The following is a 21,193-nucleotide window of genomic DNA, read 5'->3' as shown; positions in this document are numbered from 1 at the left end:
CGTGAAAACGTCACCATGATGAGACGTCATCACGCATCCTCCGCACGCAAAGCTTGGGCTCTGAAACCGTGCGTCACCATTACGTAATGACGTCATCGCATACCCCCCCCCAACCAAGCATTGACAATGAAACCGTGTGTGCGTGTCAGCATTGCGTGATGACATCACCGCATAACCCACCCCCCCATCACCTTGACAGCAATGCGCAATGACGTCAACCCCCTTGTTTATTGCTCGCGTTTAAAATCGTACGTGCCAGCATTGCGCGATGACCTCACGACGCCAATTGACGTCACTACGTCAGTGGCGTCATCCTGCGTCATGGCGGTTTGGTCGGTCGGGGCGCTCGCTTGTTGTTAGGTGAAGATTATTCTCCCGGTTTTAAAGTTTCATTTCGAACAAATCTCAGCCATGTCTGGCTCAGCGGACTTCATCCTGCTTCAGAAATGCACGCCGCGTATTTTCGCCGACAGTTTTTAGGTTTTATTTCGGACAAATCCCCTCGACCCGAGCCCCCAAGCGCTCTCGCCCAGCGTCACTGCCCGGAGAGGAGACCGTTTTCCCGCTGGAGGCGCTAGGCCGCACGACATCTCATAGGGGTTCGGTTTTCTTCACTCCTTAACGTCACGTAAGCGCTTAGAGATGTATTGACGTTTTGTGATTGTTTTGAGCTGTCAAAGTTGATATGTTTTAGGTGTTTTTTGCGGAGTACGTGTATATAACATGTTTAACGTATACGTATAATGTAATCGTGTGTGTAATATGATCAGCCGCGATCTCTCCACTGCTGGATTAAGTCCTCCCCACACTCACTGCCGTTCCGTCACCAGTCTTCCCGCATCGACCCTGTGGATGTTCTTATTGTGTGTGTGAGTGCACCTAGCCTGGCACAGGCGCCGTGGAGACGTCACCGCCACTAAGTGGCGAATAGCGGCTGTGTTGTTGTTTGTCGGGAGCGGTGGTGGAGCGATTAGCGCGCTGCGCTACGAATTCGGCAAAAGACGCGAGGTCGATTCCCGCTCACGGCCATCACCGATGGCGATTATCTGAACCGGTCCCGGGCCTCCCCTAGGTCGACTCGGCCTCAAGCGAGTACCCGGTGTGGTGTGTAGTAAACATCGCCACTAGGGAGACAAAGGCGGCCGGGCGTGGTGCTGGCCACCCACCCCCTCGTGTGCCGTGCCAGCCATCATAGCTGTGCTACTCGCAAACAGCACTTGCTCCTACAGTCAGTTTAGGCGATACGGGAGATATTTGTCTATGTATGGGCAACTGCTGAGTTTGCAAATTATAAGCGCAATTAAAATATTGCTGCCACGACACCAGCCCTCCCTTTAAAATCCCAGTTTCGGGAATAGGAGGGGAATGCGAATGATCTATGGGCTGGTCTGGCTCCCGTCGTGAGAGTTGTAGATTTGACGTTGTGGTGCCTGCTATAACGAGAATGTAGAGAAGAGTCTTGCGCTCTGTGTTCTTGGTGGGATTCCTGGCCACCGTAAGTAGATTTTTTTTGCATTTCAAGCACTGCCTCGGGGCGACTCTAAGCGCAGCCTTGCACAAGTTTTGCGGTTTGCCGTGTTCCGTGTGTGTGAATTGTGTGTGCGTGGCGAGCGGGTTAGCTGCCTGCGCAACCAACCCCACCAACCGAGTTCGATTCCCGCTCATGGCGGCCAACACCAGTGACGATTATCTGAATCGGTTCTGGGCCTCTCCTAGGTCGACTCGGCCTCAAATGAGTACCTGGTGCGGTGTGTGAACTTCGCCACTGGGGAGACAAAGGCGGCTGGGAGTGCTGCTGGCCCCCCATCCACCCCTTCGTGAGCCGAGCCAGCCTTTAAAAGTTGCTGCTCGCTAGCAGCACTTGCCCCAACAGTCTGTTAGAGGCTACACGGGGGATCTTTGTCTTTGTAGGTGCTGCTCGCTAGCAGCACTTGCCCCAACAGTCTGTTAGAGGCTACACGGGGGATCTTTGTCTTTGTAGGTGCTGCTCGCTATCAGCACTTGCCCCAACAGTCTGTTTGAGGCTACACGGGGGATCTTCGTGTGTGTGCATGTGCGGGCGGATGCAGTGGTTAGTGCACTGCGCCACAAACCCGGCAACTTGGGTTCAGTTCCAATTCCGAACTGGCCGTGGAATATATTCAGTGGTGAGCGATGTCTGAACTGATTTGTGCCCCCCCCCCCCAGCTCTAGTCGGCCTTAAATGCATCAGCTCTGGGAAGACAGGCAAAAATGCATGATGGTTCTCAAGTCCACACTGCCCTGGTTTGTGTTGCTAGCACCATGAAATCGCTCGTGTAACAGCAGCACGTATTAAGGCTGTGTATGTATACACGTGTGTGTGTCTGTGTGTTTGTACGGGCGTGGTGCTGGCCGCCGACCCCCTCGTGTGCCGTGCCGGCTTTAATTGGTGCTATTCGCACTTGCCCAAACAGTCTGCTGCAGGCTATACGGGGAATATTTGTGTATGTATTCGTGTAGGTACTTGTATGTACGAGTGTGTTTCTGCGTGTAAGGTGTTTTTTGATTATGCAGATGAATAAACAGGATATCCCGAAAAAATATATATCAGCAGCTAAAGTAGCAATAGATCCACTGCTGGATAGGCACTTCGTCTCTATCTCTCACAGTGCACCAATCCATCTTTAGAACCTGCGCACGAGCTGGTGTAATCGCTCCTTGTCCGCATGGGCCAGTCTTCTCCAGCCGTGTTGGCTGCCACATATTTCATGGTGCTGGCCACCCGCCCCCTCGTGTGCCGCCCTTCATAGGTGCTGCTGCTGCTCGCGAACAGCGCTTGCCCCAACAGTCATCTTGCCCTTTCGGTAAAGCCACGTAGATAGAAAAAATATCAAAATCTATCTACGTGCCTTTACCGAAAGACCCAAAAAAGATGAATTCCTGCAGTCATCTTGTCGTTTTAGGCTAAGCTGAAATGTCCATCTCATTGTACATGGCTGCGTGGTGGGCCCCACGTCTAATGTGTCCGGCGATGGCGATACAGTTGAGAAACACGAGGGGAAGTTAACTCCACTGTGCTTCTTCGTCAGAGCGCCGAGCGTAGTGTTGTCATCTCTGTGTATGTATGTTGAACGTCTTTCTGCATCGCACGTAGGAAAACCGTGCTAATAGGATGTGCGGGGGTGGGGAAGGACAACAAACTAAACACATAAAGTGGTTCTCAAGACGGGGGGAGGGGGGGAGCCAGGGTCAGATAGTTTGAGTCATGGACCTTAAAGATGGATTGGAGGGAGCTTGAGCCATGGACCTGACAGAGGGAGGTCAAAGAGTGCTGAGCCGGTGCGGTTACAACGCAGCTTTCCTGCCTGTGATCAGAATCTTTATTTAGACTGCAGGAGGAATGCGATGAGCTATAAAGCTCTTTTTCTGCAGATGTCCAGTAGGAGCACGGGGGTCAGAAAGTTAGAAAAAAAAACAATACCAAAAGACAATAGGAGTGCAAACAATAGTAAAGGTAAACACACCACTACAAAATGTGTTTGTGTTTTTGAAAAATGATCTAATTGTATTTTGCCATGTAAATCCCACTGAGCTATTAGCTTATTTTTCAGAAGCGACCTGGCCATCACAAATGATAGCTCAACGAAGTGGCTTATTACGTGGAAATTTATAGCAGCCAAATAATCTAATGCACGTTGATTCTAAATGGGGATGGAAAAAACCGGAAGACCCGGAGAAAAAATCCACACGAGGAGAGCGAGACACCACAAACTCTATATATACAGGCGTCAGGGTCGGGATCGAACCCCCGACCTCCTGTATTCCAGGCGACGAAGGTAACATCTCCTAGCCACCGTGTGTAGTCAGTTGATGATGGTCTCAGTCCAGGCACTGGGGAGACAAAGGGGACCAGGCGTGTGGTGTTGAGCTAGATCACGCCCTCCGTGTGCAGTGCTAATGTTTACAGCACTTCTCGCTAACAGCACTTGGCCCAACAATATTTAAGACTAAAATGGATCTGCAACTCCGTGTCTGTGCTCGTGTGTGTGCAGTTGCAGATAAGTCATCATGGTTCAACAGTACCAGTCGCCTGTGCGAGTCTACAAGTTCCCCTTTGAGATGGTGATGGCGGTGAGAAGCACACATATACTTACAAATACATACTCGTACGCAAAGACTAAGCTCCCCCATCGTGTGCCTTGCCGGCCTTCATGTATGAAGGCCGGAAAGGCACACGAGGGGGTGGGTGGCCAGTACCACGCCCCCCCCCAAGTCACGATGTTTATACACCGCACCAGGTGATCTTTTGAGGCCGAGTCAACATAGGGGAGTCCCAGGACCAGATCGGATAAGCGTCAAAGGTGTTGATCATGAGGTCCTCGAGTTTGTAGCGTAGCGCGCTTACCGCTGCACTCCCACTTCCCACATACATGCTCATACACATATATACATGGTCACTTGCATACACACAGACGACTCGTACACACATGTACATACTCACACAAACATATACATATGCATATACACATACACGTACTGCTGTCGACATGTACAAGGTGGCTCAAACCACACCCGGCCGCCTTTGTCACCCAAGTGCTGATGTTTACACATCGCACCAGGTACTAATCTAAGGCTGATTCGACCTCGGGGAGACCCAAGATTGGTTCAGATATTCGTCACACACACACACACACGTTATATACACACACACATAATGTACACACAATCGCCCATTTATTAGTTCACACAATTACTCGCTTATACGCTACTTTCTCGCTCACTCACCAACTCAATTGCAAATTCCCACACCCATTCACTCGCACACTAAACCACTCACCAACCGGTTCACCCTCTCACCCGTCCACTCACGAACCCACTCGCTTAACCACTCGCTCACCCACGTACTCAACCACTCATTCACTTACCCACTGGCTCATGCTGTCACCCACCCACTCTTACTAACTAACTCGTTCACTCACTTCCACACTCACCCACTCATTCGTTCACATAAGTCTCAAAGGGCTCTCACCTGGTTAAATAAAGGATTCTAATTATACTGTGTCTGGGGTATGGAATATTCTGTTCCAATTGTCTTGGGCATAAAATCAACTGCGTCACCCTTTGCAAGCAGGGGGTAAACATGAGCTATATCACATTACTTCTGCAAAGAACCACACATCCTACGTGCGCATGCATACTGTAATATACAAAGGCAAAGATCCTCTGTGTAGCCTGCATAATTTGTTGGGAAAGTCCTGTTTGTGCTCACAAATGTATGCACACAATAATACGAAGACCCCCCCCCCCCCCAGCCTTATCAGACTCTTGGGATAAATGCCGTTAGCGAGCAGCACCTATGATGGCTGGAACGGCACATGACGGGGTTGGTGGCCAGGACCACACCCAGTCGCCTTTGTCAACCCAGTGGTGATGTGTTATACACCGCTCTAGGTACTCATTTGAGGCTGAGTCTACCTAGACGAGGCCCATAACAGGTTTTTACGTCACTGATCCTATGATCCACAGCATTTGCCTCCACAGTCTCTATGAAGGATATTTGTCTTTGTACATGCACAAGGTATATGGGTGTGTTCACACTTAAGTTTGGAATAGTGGTGCAGTGGTTAGCACACTGCGTTATGATCCCGATGGACCGAGTTCTATTCCCGCTTATGGCCAATAATATTGGTCGACTGGTGCGATGTATACACATCTCCACCAGAAAGACAAAGGCGGCCGGGCGTGGTAATGGCCACCCACACCCTCGTGTGCCGTGCCGGACTTCACGGGCCCCTGCTACTCGCTAACTGCGCTCGCCCCAGCCGTTTGTGAACGGCAAAAGAGCGGTGGTGGGTGCGGTTGTTCAGGCTCCGGTTTCCCAAGTATTGTGCACTCTTGGTGTTTGTGCTTGTATCTATATCTCTGTAAATAAATAAACAGAGGGGGCTGTTATTGCCAGTCTTGCCAAGTCGGTGATTAAATAGTGTTAAGCCCCTGGGCCGTAGGAACCGGTATTTTCTGTCGGCGTGAGGTCTTTTTTGTTTAAGCAGGCAAATTGGAGAGCAGTTTTCGACCTTTCTGGGTCTCAGAAGGTCAAACTGCTCCTTAAAGGCTTGCCCCAACAGGTTATGTAGCCTATTAGAGAGAAATATGTTTGTGTATGTGTACATGTTGTTTCATGTGTTTGTGCGTGTGAGTTTGTGTCGGGGGGAGCGGTAGTGTAGCGGGGAGCGGTAGTGTAGCGGTGAGCGGTAGTGTAGCGGTGAGCGCTACGCTGCTCTACAAACCAGGCGACCCGAGTTCGATTCCCGCTCGCGACCAACACGAGTGACGATTATCTGAACCTGTCCTGGGCCTCCCCTATGTCGACTCGGCCTCAGATGAGCACCTGGCGTGGTGTGTAAACATCGCCACTCAGGAGACAAAGGTGGCTTGGTCATGGTGCTGGCCACCTACCCCCTTGTGTGCCATGCCGGCTGTTATAGATGCTCACAACCAGCACTTGCCCCAATGGTCCGTTAAGGTCACCCGGGGGATCTCTGTCCCTTTGTGTGTGATACGTTAAGGCTACACGGGGGATCTCTGTCCCTGTGTATGTGATATGTTAAGGCTACATGGGGGATCTCTGTCCCTGTGGGTGTGATATGTTAAGGCTACACGGGGGATCTCTGTCCCTGTGGGTGTGATACGTTAAGGCTACACGGGGGATCTCTGTCCCTGTGGGTGTGATATGTTAAGGCTACACGGGGGATCTTTGTCCCTGTGGGTGTGATACGTTAAGGCTACACGGGGGATCTCTGTCCCTGTGTGTGTGATACGTTAAGGCTACACGGGGGGGTCTCTGTCACCGTGTGTGTGTGATACGTTAAGGCAGGGGTGGGGAACCTTTTTTCTGCCAAGGGCCATTTGGATATTTATAACATAATTCGCGGGCCATACAAAATTATCAACTTAAAAATGAGACATATTCGGTCAAACATTTAATTAACTCACCCCTAATGTGATGGCTGGAACTGCTTCTCTTTGGTGAGGCGTGTGGTGATGTTAGCTGGTATTGATGATGTTAGCTGGTATTGATGATGTTGCTACTCGCAACTGCTTTACCAGGTTTGCTCCTCGATTGATTGAATTTCGAGTCCCGCTTGCGGTTGCCTTGGCAGGGCCAGATCAAATGATTTAGCGGGCCTCATACGGCCTGCGGGCCAAACATTCCCCACCCCTGCGTTAAGGCTACACGGGCGATCTCTGTCTGTGGGTGTGATATGTTCAGGCTACACGGGGGGGTGGGGGTCTATGTCCTCGTGTGTGTCTTTGTGATGCGTTAAGGCTACACGGGGGGGGGTCTCTGTCCGCGTGTGTGTGTGTGACGCGACAGGCGTACGAGCGACGCTTCCCCACGTGCCCTCTCATCCCGGTGTTTGTGGGGAGCGAACGGCTGGCGGAGCAGCGCAGCGAAGACGGCGCTCTGCACGTCATCGAGAGGAGGTGCAAGCTCAACGTGGAGGCGCCACGCCTGCTCAAGAAGGTGATAATTATTGTAATTATTATTACTACGTCATTTAATTTCATACAGCGTCATTCATGCGAATTGAAACTCAACTGAAGTATATTCTTGGTTCTTTCGGTAAAGTCACGTAGAAGGGAAACAAAATAATAAAAATATAAAACAATAAAATTCTCACGACGTTTCGACTGTAACACAAGCAATCATCCTCAGGTGTGAAAACCACACCAAGAAAATTTGAAAAAGTGGCGTTTTTTTATTTTATTTTTTATTTTATTGTTTCTCTTCTACGTGACTTTACCGAAAGAACCAAGAATATGAATCCCTGCAGTCACGAAAACTTTAAATCAAAATTCAACTAAATTAGTTTTTTTATTTTACCAGGTAAGGCCCACTAAGCGATGTGGCTCTTTGTTTTTTTTAAGCGACCTGGCTATCAACTAAGTGGCTGATATCATCATCATGTGGACATTTGAACCTTATGGCAGGACCCCGGGGTGCCATAAGCCCCCGGCTCTCGCATAAACTGCGTTGCGACGTCATTTTATGTCCGTTGAAGGCGAACGACAAGGCGATCTATTCCTCTCGACGAGCTCTACACGATGCACTAATCAAAGTTTCAAAGTTTCGTTTCTTCTGAGCATTAATCCTCGCTGTGCTTTAATGACATGACAACAGAATGATGATCCGCGCCAGGTGGGTCGCGGCGTTTATGTGCGTGGTGGGACGGAGTCGCCAAAAATAAATAAATTAATGACGATTTTGTCTTCCGTTTATTCGGGACCCCGGGGTCCCGCCATAAGGTTCATTTACAGCAGCCAAATAGTCTAAACGCACGTTGATTCTGAATGTGGAGGGAAAAACCTGAGAACCCGGAGAAAAATCCACACGACCACGAGGAGAGAGAGCGGCATGCAAACTCCAAATATACAGCAGGCGTCAGGGTCGGGATGAAACTCGCGACCTCCTGCATACCAGTTGAGCTAGGGCCTCCCCAGGTCAACTCCTGGTGCGGTGCGTAAACATCGCCACGAGGGAGACAAAGGTGGCCGGGCGTGGTGCTGGCTGCCCCACTCTCGTGTGCCGGGTCGGCCTTAATAGGTGCTGCTACTCGCAAACAGCACTTGCCCCGACTGGCTATAAAAGGCGATACGTGCATACGTACGTTGAACTTCTTTCGCGCCGTACGTAGCCAACTGTGCTAATTGGAGGCGCGCTTGTGTGGTGGGGTGGGTAAGCACAACAAACGAAACACAGAGGCGGTTGTAAAGCAGTGGGTTTTTTAATCTATACGGGGTGGGTGTGGGGCTCTTTGTTCTTTTTGTGCGTGCAGATTGCCGGCGTGGACTTTGTGTTCTTCATCCAGAAGAACACGCTCAACTGGCGCGAGCGCACGCTGCACATCGAGGCTCACAACGAGACGTTCGCCACGCGCGTCATCGTCAACGAGAAGTGCAGCTACAGCGTGAGCGCCGCCAATGTCGCCGTTGTCACTGTCGTCATCGTCACAGTCTGTGTACGCTACATGGGGAATCTTTCTCTTTGTCATCCTCAGGTCCACCCTGACAATGATCAGTGGACGTGCTTTGAGCAGACGGCCAGCCTGGACATCAAGTCCTTCTTCGGCTTTGAGAGCTCGGTGGAGAAAGTGGCCATGAAGCAGTACACAGCCAACATCAAGAAGGTCTGCCACCCTCCCTCCGTAGTGTGTACGCGTGTGTGTGTACAATGCGCGTGTGTGTGTACAATACGCGTGTGTGTGTACAATGTGTGTGTGTGTAGGTACTATGTTTGTGTATACAATGTGATGTGTCAAGTGTGCGTGTGTATCTGTGTGCATCCTCGTGTGTCGTTCTGGCCTTCGTTCTGGCCTTCATAGGTGCTCGCCAACGGCACTTGCCCCAAGAGTCTGTGAATGCTATACGGGGGATCTTTGTCTCGTCTTCGTGTACGGGGAGCGGTGGCACAGTGGTGAGCACGCTGCACTTAATGAACCCGGCGACCTAGGTTCAGTTCCTCCTTGCGGCGAACATCTGAGACGAGTGATATCGGAACAGGTCTCGGGCCTAACCTAGGTCGACTCGGCTTCGAATGAGCACTGGGAAGACAGGTGGCCGGGCGTGGTCAGAGCCACATTGCCCTCTCTTGTGCCGTGCCGGCCTTCGGAGGTGCTCGCTCACAGCACTTGCTCAAACAGCCTGTCAAGGCTATTCGAGTGACCTTTGTATTTGTTTTAGAGTAAGGAGGTGACTGAATTCAATCTGTGCCTCTGTGTGTGTGTGTATATATATACAGATGGGGAGCGGTAGTGTCGCGGTTTGCGCGCTGCGCTATGAACCCAGTGACCCGAGTTTGATTCCCGCTCACGGCCAACACCAGTGACTATTATCTGACCCGATCCTGGGCCTCCCCTAGGTCGACTCAGCCTCAAATGATAACCTGGTGCGGTGTGTAAACATCGCCACTATAGGGAGACAGTCGGCCGGGCGTGGTGCTGGCCACCCACCCCCTCGTGTGCCGTGCCGGCCTTCGTAGGTGCTACTCGCTAACAGCACTTGCCCCAACAGTCTTGTTATACATGCAGTGTTTAGCTGGACCATTACCTGACGAAATAACAAAGTAATTTAGCACAAGAGCCGGTGGCAGCTGCAGCAGTAGGTGGCGGTGCGCTGTGCCGCTCCCCTGTAGGCCTGCCTCCCGCTCTCTCCAGCCCTGTCTCAATCACTTTCTGCTCCTCCACTTTTGTCTTCCCTTCACTCCACTTTTGGCCCTTCTTGCATTCTGCTCCTCCGCCTTTGTCTTCCTTCTACACCACCTTCCTCTCTCTCCCCCCCCTCCCCCGCTCCATTGTGCTTGCCCACCGCGTCTTTCCTGCGCCCCCGTTGTTTTTTTTTGTGCTGCTCGCCTCGTCTTTGTTTTGTTTTGTTCATTTTACTTCTCGGAGGACGTCGCCCACACCCTCAACGGTGAGTACCGTGGCGGCATTCAGCCCCCCCCCCCCCTCCCCCGGTAAAATACGGCGCAGTCGTGGTACGGCACGGCAGTGTCACAGCAGAGCAGATTTTTATTGTATTATACACGTAGTTCATAGAACAGTAAATGAATTGTAGATATGATTTACTTAACGCTATGTGGAGTACACGGGATCGTTTAGACGTTGTTCATTTTAATCCCGTTAACTTTGCGCGCCGTAGGTGTTCACGGGCAATTTTATGATTCACAATTGATTTTCGGGTTTGGCCGCTACGTAACGATCGCAGAATATCTGTGTCGTGCAACCCTCCACCACCCGACGTGGCCAAAGGGGCAAAAATTGTCACGTGGTGCAGAAGCGTCGTCGTTTCAGCTCGGTCACTGGTGAGCGGAGCAATCCTTGCTACGAAATTTAACGACGAGGTAACGCGGCGTTTCGTTTGAAACCGCGCCGGACACCGTCGGGACATGAGAGAGAGAGAGTGTCAAACACAGACGGAGTGTGTGTGTATGTGCACAGCACGCGGTTGGCGCACTGCGCTCCGAACTCGGCGAGCCGAGTTCGATCCACGCTCACGGCCAGCACCGCTGACGATTATCTGAATCGGTCCCGGGCACTCCAATAGATCGATTCGGCCTAAAATTATTACCTGGTGCGGTGTGTAAACATCGCCACTGGGGAGACAAAGGCGGCCGGGCGTGGTGGTGGCCACCCACCCCCTCGTGTGCTGTGCCGGCCTTCATAGGTGCTCGTGAACAGCACTTGCCCCCGCAGTCGTGTCAAGGCTATACGGGGGATCTTTGTCTTGTGTTTATGTACAGTGTATGTCTAGGTGCTTGCTTTAAAGTCTGTTAAGGCTATGAGCAGAATCGTTGTCTTGTCTATGTCATAGTCTATGTCTATGTATGAGTGCATTTTTACATATGCACATGCAACGGTGGTGTAGTATTTTGATTTAAAGCTTTCGTGACTGCAGGGATTCATATTCTTGGTTCTTTCGGTAAAGTCACCACGTAGAAGGGAAACAATAAAATAATAAAAATATAAAACAATAAAATTATCACGACGTTTCGACTGCAACACAAGCACACACACCTGATGATGATTGCTTGTGTTGCAGTCGAAACGTCGTGATAATTTTATTGTTTCATATTTTTATTATTTTATTGTTTCCCTTCTACGTGACTTTACCGAAAGAACCAAGAATATGTTAGTGTAGTAGTTAACGCGCTGCACTCGGAACCCGGCGACCCGAGTTCGATTCCCGCTCAATGACCAACAACAGTGGCGAATTTTTGAACCGTCCCCTGAGCGTCCCCGAGGTCGACTCAGCCTCAAATGAGTACCTACCGCAGTATGTAAACATCGCCACCTGGGGAGACGAAGGCAAACCGGGTGTGGAGTTGATCACTCACCTTCTCGTGTGCCGTGCCGGCCTTCATAGGTTCTGCTCGCCAACAGTACTCCGATTGGCACGGTTAGCTACGTACGGTGCACAAGAAGTTGTGCATGCATACGTACAGCACTCGCCTCATCAGGGTGGCGCGGTGGCGAGATGTTAACTACTTCGCCTGGTACGCAGGAGGTCGTGGGTTCCCTCCTGGCCCTAACGCCTGCTGTATATTTGGAGTTTGCAGGTTCTCCCCGTGGTCGCGTGGATCTTTCTTACGGGTCCTCCGCTTTTCCCCCCCCACATTTAGAATCGGCGTCACGCGTTCAGATTATTTGGCCGCTCTAAATTTCTACACGATGATAAGCCACTTTGTTGAGCTATCATTACGTGCGATAGCCAGGTCGCTTCTGAAAAAGAGCTACACAGCCTTACCTGGTAAAATCAAAATCGTTTGGTTTTTTTTAGTTTAAAGGCTACACGGATGGGTGTGGGACCTTTGTCTTTGTTTTGCACGCAGGGAAAGGAGGTGATCGAGTTCTACCTGCGGGAGCTGCAGGACCTCGGCGTCTCTCACCTGCCGCGGTGGGACGCCGCCCCGGGCCTGCACGGCACGCCGGCCATCGTGGCGGCCGTGGCAATCAGAGCGGCGGCCACGGCCGACCCTGCCGCCGCCACTCTCCCCACCGTAGCGCTGGCGCCAAGCACGATGAATATCACAACGGGTGGAGAGGACGGAGGAGCGGAGGGAGGAGACTGCACGACCAGCGGTTAGTGTGTGCGCGTGTGAGACTTTGTGTATGTGTGTGATTATTATCTGAACTGGTCCTGGGCCTCCCCTAGGTCGACTCAGCCTCAAAGGAGTAACTGGTGCGGTACATAAACATCGCCACTCGGGAGACAAAAGCGGTCGGGTGTGTTGCTGGCCACCCACTCCCTTGTGTGGCGTGCCGGCCTTCAGGTGCTCGCTAACAGCACTTGCCCCAACAGTCTGTTAAAGCTATACGGGGATATTTGTCTTTGTGCGAGTGTTTAAGTGCGTGGTCTGTGTACGTTGGGTGTGTGCATAATTCGTGACTATGAGCAAAATAGAAGTATACTTGGGTTGGACATTACAAGGCACGATGGGCGGGTGATGGAATGATAGCCGGGGGAGAGAAGGGACACAGAGGACCGCGTGGATCGGGGAACGGACGCAATGTTCAAACGTCTCCCGAGGATGAGGACCGATGGACAAGACGGAACGGCAGCCAAAGTGGGGAATGCCCAGGGGCACGAGTCCAGCGGAGACGGAGCGATGGCATCGGCCCCCGCGCCGGAGATGGATTGCACCGTCGTGCGGCCGTGTGGGACGGTGACGGGCGTGGGGAGGCCATCATCCAGCAGCGGAGAATCAATGGCTGTAGATATTAATGATGACGACGATGATGATAGTGTGTGTGTTGTATGTCCTTGTGTTTGCGTGTGCGCGCGTGTGCAGTGTTAATCTCGGCCCTGTCTCCGGCCGCAGCCGACCTGGGAGTCCCCACCTCCTTCCTGTGCGAGAATATCACAGCCACGCCCGATGGTACGACACAATAAAGTCAAACACCCCCCGCGTAGCCTGTAACACAATTTTGGGGCAAGTGCTGTTAGTCAGACAACCCACGGCACCTGCTGAGTGTCCCGTGACCTCGTGCCAGCAGCGAGCCTTTGACCCTTCACGCGATAGCCTCGGGGTGAGCCGAGCCTGGCTTAGGCGCCGTGGTGACGTCGCAGCCACTTGGTGGCGAACGGCGGCTGTTGTTGTGCCAGCACTTGCCCCAACGGTCTGCTAAGGCTATGTGGGGGATCTTTGTCTTGTGTGTCCGTGCACAGACAAGCTGGACGCGGATTACATCGAGCGGTACCTGGGGGAGCTGACGCCACTGCAGGAGAGCTGTCTCATCCGCCTGAGACTCTGGCTGCAGGAGTCCCACAAGGGAAAGGTGTGACAGTCACGCGCAGTACACACACACAGTACACACACACAGTACATACACACAGTACATACGCACAGTACACACGTGCAGTACACACGCGCAGTACACACGCACAGTACACACGTGCAGTACACACGTGCAGTACACACGTGCAGTACACACACAGTACACACGCATAGTACACACGCGCAGTACACACGCGCAGTACACACGCGCAGTACACACGCGCAGTACACACACACAGTACACACGTGCAGTACACACGCACAGTACACACGTGCAGTACACATGCATAGTACACACGTGCAGTACATACAAAAGGCCAAGGTGTGACACGCGCAGTACACACGCACAGTACACACAAAGTATACACACGGGCAGGATGTGATGCTCATACACGCAGTAAAAACACAGTACACGCAAATACATTGTTACACATGAAACAACTGAACGCCTATGCACACAACACACAGACGTACACACAATCTAAAGTAAATCAAAATCTCAATGTTACGTCCATGCATTTGCACGGCCGTTACGAACCCCGAGAGAGCGAGAGACGTCCAAACCCAGGGTTTAAACTTTGCACCCGGCTGAAGTGTCTCCCAACACGGCCATTGTGAACCTCTGCCACGTCCACCCTCTCCTCATCGTCTTATGTATGTATGCGTCTGTCTCCGACTTGTCTGTCCCTGTCCCCATGTCTCCCTCGCTCACTCATTCTCGTAGTCAGAGGCAGAAGACGGCAGCTCAGCGGAGGTAACAATTAGCTGTGATGTCCCCACACTGCTTAATGTTTAACGCCGTTCATAACAGGGTGAGCTTGGGCTACAGAAACGAGTTTATAGTCAAGTGGCGATCTCCAGACGTCTTGAGATTCGGCTCCAGGAGACCGGGTCTCAGGGTCTTGAGACTCGGCTCCAGGAGACCGGGTCTCAGAGTCTTGAAACTTGGATCCAGGAGACCCGGTCTCAGTGTCTTGAGACTCTGCTCCAGGAGACCGGGTCTCAGGGTCTTGAGACTCGGATCCAGGAGACCGGGTCTCAGGGTCTTGAGACTCGGATCCAGGAGACCGGGTCTCAGGGTCTTGAGACTCGGATCCAGGAGACCGGGTCTCATGGTCTTGAGACTCTGATCCAGGAGACCGGGTCTCAGGGTCTTGAGATTCGGCTCCAGGAGGCCGGGTCTCAGGGTCTTGAGATTCGGCTCCAGGAGACCGGGTCTCAGGGTCTTGAGACTTGGATCCAGGAGACCGGGTCTCAGGGTCTTGAGATTCGGCTCAAGGAGACCGAGTCTCAGTGTCTTGAGATCCAGCTGCAAGAGACAGGGTTTCATGATCCTTTCCTCTTGCCCAGCATCACAAGCATGCATGTATCTGCTCCTTAATAAGTTCGAGATTGAAACGTTTTAGCTATTGTAGTGTTTTGCACTTATTGTTACGTTCATTATGATATGTTTTGCATACGACATAGAAGATTTTAATGATTTTGCATGCTTTGCAGTGAGCGCGCGTGTGTGTGTGTGCGTGGTGCTGGGGGTGGGTACCCCCGCGTGTGCCATGCTGGCCTTCATAAGTGCTTCTCGCGAACAACACTTACCCCACAACCCCAATAAGGCTACACGGGCGATCTTTGTCTTTGTATGTCAGTGGGGAACGGTGGCGCAGTGCTTGGCACATGGCAGTACGACCCCAGCCACCTCCATTTGATTCCCGGTCACGTCACGAGTTGTCGGAACCTGTTCTGGTCCTCCCCTAAGTTCACTCGGCCTTAAATGAGTCCCTGGTGCCAGTGTGTAAACGTCAGCACTGGGGAGACAAAGGCGGCCGGGCGTTGTCACTTCATCTCGTGCGCCGTGCCGGCCTTAGTAGGTGCTCGCTGTGACAGCACTTTCTCCGTCAGTATTTGACTCGACGGGGGGATGTTTCTGGCTTGGAGCGTGTGAAGTGTCTTGCATGTTTACAGACATGGACAAACATCCCCCGTCCAGCCCCCTGTTGTAGCCCATTGGGTTAAGTGCTGTTTGCGAGCACCTGTTAAGGCCGGCTTGGTGTACACGCTTGTCGGAGTAGTGGTGTGCGCGAGTATGTATGTACATGTATGTTTAACTTCTTTCGCACCGTATGCTAATCTGAGTTGCGAAGGAAGGACAGCAATCTGAGCACAAAAAGCAGTTGTAAAGAAATGAGTTTGTCAATGTGGATGATTTAAAAGCACATAGCTTCTGTGGGTTCCTATTATCGGAGGGAAGAGCGTTCCAGACGGCCGCAGAAGCGCGCATCTGAAAGCCCGCGGTGCAGTAGATCATCCAGAATACCTTGTATAGGTGTGCGTTTTGGTCGGTAAGAGTGGCACACGAGGGCCGGGTTTTCATTCCTGGCTCGCGCACCTTTCGATGTGGACTTGGTGTTCTGCGTGGGCGTCCTCCGTGTTTCACAGTTTCCCACCATAGCAGACAATGTTGCCGCTCTTGGGCCCAAAACATCCCAGTGCTGAAAAATGAAACCATCACACGAACTCCGGTCATCCTCATGGCAGCGGCTTTTGGCTGGCCATCGAACAAAGACGGTCACTCCATCGAGCGCTTCTGGATGCGCTTCTACGGCCGTCTGGAACGCTCTTCCGATATTAGGAAGCCACCGGAGCTGGGCACTTTTAAATCATCATCTAGATTGACGAACTATTTTTTTTTAGAACTGATTTTTGTGTTTAATTTGTTGTCCTTCCCCTGCAACTCCGAATAGTGTGGTTGGCTACATACGGTGCGAAAGAAGTTGAACATACTCCAAATTACTCAATTGGGATCACACACAACAGCAACGTTGCCCCTCTACTACTGCAAAGACTTAGCAGGACCCTCCTGAAAGAGATTCTTGAGACTTGGTGAGGTTTTCCCGGTGTCGACAAAGAAAAATAGTTTTGGGTTGTTTTTTTTATGAATTAAAAAATCTGGAGCAGATCCCGAGCGCGTGTATGTGCGTATGAACCACGCGTGCAATATCTCTGCCTGTGCGTGTGAGTGCTGTGCGACTTCCCGAGTTAGATTCCCGCTCACGACCAACATCGGCGATGTATATATACGAACCAGTGCTGGGCCTCCTCTAGTTCGACTCAGCATTAAACTAGTAGCTAGTGCGCTGTGTAAATAACGCAACTGGGGAGACCGGGCTGACTGGGCGTGGTACCGGCCACCCACCCTCTTCCTGTGTGCCGTGCCGGCCTTCATCTTATCCTACATTTTCTAACGCTTTTATCCAAGGTCGCTTTACAAGGGTTACGAGTGGTACAAGTATGGTAACTAAAGTGATATGGTGAATAGGGATGGGGTATAGGGAGGGAGGGCGGTTAGTGGGTACCGGATTTACGGGGGAGCCAGGGAGAAGAGGTGGGTCACAGCTACATGCTAACAGTGGAGTTTGCGTCTGTCTCCCCGTGGTCGCGTGGATTTTTCTCCAGGTCCTTCGGTTATTCTCTCCACATTTAGAATCAACGTCACCACGCGCTCAAGAGTATTCGGCTGCTGCTATAAATTCCCACGCGATAAGCCTCTTCGTTGAGCCATCATTTGTTTGTATGTGTGCGTGTTGAACTTATTTCGCACTGTACATAGCCAGCCATGCTGATCGGGGGAAGGGCAACAAACTAAACGTAGAATGAGAATAAAATAATAAATTTATAAAATAAAATAACACAATATTATTCTCACGACGTTTTGGCCACAACACAAGCGGCCTTCATCAGGTGAAGGGACGAGACTGTCTGGTAGGACAGCGCTGTCCTTATTGTGTTATTTTATTTTATCAATTTATTATTTTATTCTCATTCTACGTGACTTTACCGAAAGAACCAAAGAAGACGAATCATTGCAGTCACGAAAGCTTTAAATCGAAATTTAAACTAAACGTAACAAGCAGTTCTAAAGATTTAAAAAACAAAAATAATAGTTTTGTGGCCTGGTCGCTTCTGAAAAAGAGCCGCGTAGCTCAGTGGACCTTAGCTGGTAAAATACCCACGACAAAAAAGTTGAGCTTCAGTTGGTAACAGCACTTGCCCCACCAGTATGTTTGAAGGCTTCCCGTGGGGGGGGGGGGGTGTGCGGACCTTTGTCTTTGCTGCGCGACCTCCAGATCCCGAAGGACGAGCACATCCTGCGCTTCCTGCGGGCGCGCGACTTCAACGTGGACAAGGCCAAGGAGATGCTCTGCCAGTCGCTGAGCTGGCGCAAGCAGTACCAGGTGGACTACCTGCTGGAGACCTGGGGGCTGCCGCCGGCGCTCACGGACTACTACGCCGGCGGGTGGCACTACCAGGACCGCGGTGCGTGCGCGCTGCGACCGCGCCGTTGCTCCGCATCGTGCGATGTGGCGCCGTGTGTACGCTGCAGTGCAGTCTGATGTAGTGCAGCGTGTGTAGTGTAATGCATTATACAATGTAGTGCAGCGTGTAGTGTAATGCCTTGTACAATGTAGTGCAGCGTGTAGTGTAATGCCTTATACAATGTAGTGCAGTGTAATACCTTATACAATCTAGTGTAGTGTGTAGTGTAATACCTTATACAATGTAGTGTAGTGTGTAGTGTAATACCTTATACAATACAGTGTAGTGTGTAGTGTAATGCATTATATAATGTAGTGCAGCGTGTAGTGTAATGCCTTATACAATGTAGTGCAGCGTGTAGTGTAATATCTTATACAATGTAGTGCAGAGTGTAGTGTAATGCATTATGTAATGTAATGCAGAGTGTAGTGTAATGCCTTATACAATGTAGTGTAGTGTAATGCATTATACAATGTAGTGCAGTGTGTAGTGTAATACCTTATACAATGTAGTGCAGGGTGTAGTGTAATACCTTATACAATGTAGTGTAGTGTGTAGTGTAATGCATTATACAATGTAGTGTAGTGTGCAGTGTAATACCTTATACAATATAGTGCAGCGTGTAGTGTAATACCTTATACAATGTAGTGCAGAGTGTAGTGTAATGCATTATGTAATGTAGTGCAGAGTGTAGTGTAATGCATTATACAATGCAGTGCAGCGTGTAGTGTAATACCTTATACAATGTAGTGCAGAGTGTAGTGTAATGCATTATGTAATGTAGTGCAGAGTGTAGTGTAATGCCTTATACAATGCAGTGCAGTGTGTAGTGTAATGCATTATGTAATGTAGTGCAGCGTGTAGTGTAATGCATTATATAATGTAGTGCAGAGTGTAGTGTAATGCATTATATAATGTAGTGCAGCGTGTAGTCTAATGCCTTATACAATGTAGTGTAGTGTGTAGTGTAATGCCTTACACAATGTAGTGTGGTGTGTAGTGTAATGTCTTATACAATGCAGTGCAGCGTGTAGTGTAATGCATTATATAATGTAGTGCAGTGTGCAGTGTAATGCCTTATACAATGTAGTGCAGAGTGTAGTGTAATGCCTTATACAATGTAGTGTAGTGTGTAGTGTAATGCCTTATACAATGCAGTACAGTGTGTAGTGTAATGCATTCTATAATGTAGTGCAGCGTGTAGTGTAATGTATTATACAATGCAGTGTGTAGTGTAATACATTCTATAATGTAGTGCAACATGTAGTGTAATGGCTTATACAATGTAGTGCAGTGTGTAGTGTAATGCCTTATACAATGCAGTGCAGTGTGTAGTGTAATACCTTATACAATGTAGTGCAGCGTGTAGTGTAATGTAGTGTAATGCATGATACAATGTAGTGTAATGCATGATACAATGTAGTGTAATGCATGATACAATGTAGCGTAATGCATGATACAATGTAGTGTAATGCAGTATACAATGTAGTGTGTGTAGTGTAATGCATGATACAATGTAATTGCAGTGTGTCGTGTTAACAATGCAATGATGATGGGTGCAGATGGACGTCCCCTCTACATCCTGCGTCTGGGTCAAATGGACACCAAGGGGTTGGTGAAGGCAATGGGGGAGGAGTCCCTCCTGAGACACGTGAGCTACACACAAAGACAAAGATCCCCCGTGTAGCCTCCGCAGACTGTTGGGGAAAGGGCTATTTGTGAGCCCTTATTAAGATGGGTACGACGCACCTATGAGGAGTGGTGTGGCTGGCACCATGCCTGGTCACCATTGTCTCCCCAGCGCCGAGGTTTACCTCCCTTGCCAGGTGCTTAATTAAGGCCGAGTTGACCTCAGGGAGGCCCAGGACCGTTTTAAGATATTCGTCACGGGTGTTCGCCGTGAGTGGGAATCGAACTTGGGTAGCCGGGTTCGTAGCTCGGTGCACCAACCACTGCGCTACCGCTGTCCACATATGCGTGTGCATGTACACACAAAGACAAAGATCCCCTGTATAGTCTTAAACGGTTGGGGCAAGCGCTGTTATCGAGCACCTATGAAGGCTGGCGCGGCACACGAGGGGGTGGGTGGCCAGCACCACACTCGGCCGCCTTTGTCTTCCTAGTGGCGATGTTCACACACCGCACCAGGTACTCATTTGAGGCTGAGTCGACCTAGGGGAGGCCCAGGACCGGTTCAGATAATCACCACTGTTTTTGGCCGTGAGCAGGAATCCAACTCGGGCCTTTGTCGAGTTGGTAGCGCAGCGTAGCGCCAACCGCGACACTCCCGCTCTCCACACACGTACACAATATGCACACACACGTTACACTTATGCACACACACAGTGCGTGACCATTTTTCTCGATGGAACGGCTCTACTGAGCGTTATTAGCGAGCGCCTATTAAGGCCGCTGCGATGCTGCTTTGTGCGGGCTCAGGTGCTGTCCATCAACGAGGAGGGCCTGCGCAGGTGTGAAGAGAACACCAACAACTCGGGGCACCCCATCAGGTGACCGTGCAAGTGCTAGGTCCACTCTAACAGAAAACGGACACACGCGTGCACACACACACACACGTGCACACACACACACGTGCACACACACACGTGTGCACACACACACACACACGTGCGCACACACACACCCTTGCTGTGCGGCGAGTGACGAGCAAAAACACTAGCTCTAATAATATAATCACTAACACTAGCCCCAGTAATCATCACTAACACTAGCCCTAATAATAATCACTAAGCCTAGCACTAACACTAGCCCTAATAATCCCTAACACAATTGTAGTGGCATCGGCGGATGTGACTGCATGTTGTGTGAAGCCGGCCTGTGTGAGGCACGACACACGCCGCTCACACCACCTACGCGCTGCAGGGGGAATGCAGTACCGGCCCTAGCGGGTGCCGGCCGAGATCACCGATCAAGGTTGGATGGCATTGCACTCCACGTGCGGTGCCATCCTCTGGAGGTTAGGGGGCAAGATTGCCAGGGACGGTGCAGGGGCACACAGGGGTCCATGGTACTCCGTGTGAACCCGGAGGCCTGGTGACCGGAGGTACCGGTCCGGGGGCCCCAAGG

The 21,193-nt window shown here is 50.9% G+C and overlaps 1 protein-coding gene across 2 annotated transcripts in view; it reads left to right on the top strand.

Moving 5' to 3' along the window:
* Positions 1 to 276: 276 nt before the first annotated feature.
* The window catches only part of LOC116955159 (SEC14-like protein 1), a 38,338-nt gene continuing 17,421 nt past the window's right edge, over positions 277 to 21,193 (top strand). Inside the window, exons 1-12 of one of the 2 annotated variants that reach the window (XM_032976169.2) lie at positions 277 to 628; positions 4,014 to 4,092; positions 7,337 to 7,486; positions 8,799 to 8,930; positions 9,021 to 9,149; positions 12,350 to 12,599; positions 13,310 to 13,396; positions 13,687 to 13,796; positions 14,520 to 14,549; positions 17,917 to 18,106; positions 19,669 to 19,757; positions 20,546 to 20,616. In XM_032976169.2, the coding sequence (XP_032832060.1) occupies positions 4,030 to 4,092; positions 7,337 to 7,486; positions 8,799 to 8,930; positions 9,021 to 9,149; positions 12,350 to 12,599; positions 13,310 to 13,396; positions 13,687 to 13,796; positions 14,520 to 14,549; positions 17,917 to 18,106; positions 19,669 to 19,757; positions 20,546 to 20,616 (1,301 nt within the window). In that variant the 5' untranslated portion in view covers positions 277 to 628; positions 4,014 to 4,029. The remainder of the gene's footprint in view (positions 629 to 4,013; positions 4,093 to 7,336; positions 7,487 to 8,798; positions 8,931 to 9,020; positions 9,150 to 12,349; positions 12,600 to 13,309; positions 13,397 to 13,686; positions 13,797 to 14,519; positions 14,550 to 17,916; positions 18,107 to 19,668; positions 19,758 to 20,545; positions 20,617 to 21,193) is intronic. The other variant, XM_032976170.2, reaches the window with a different exon arrangement.

Source organism: Petromyzon marinus, chromosome 58 (genome assembly GCF_048934315.1).
Source record: "Petromyzon marinus isolate PM22_M1 ecotype Great Lakes invasive population chromosome 58, UKy_Petmar_22M1.pri1.0, whole genome shotgun sequence".
NCBI lineage: Eukaryota > Metazoa > Chordata > Hyperoartia > Petromyzontiformes > Petromyzontidae > Petromyzon > Petromyzon marinus.
Note: the sequence above shows the minus strand (reverse complement) of the source record. Positions and strands in the feature narration are given on the sequence as shown.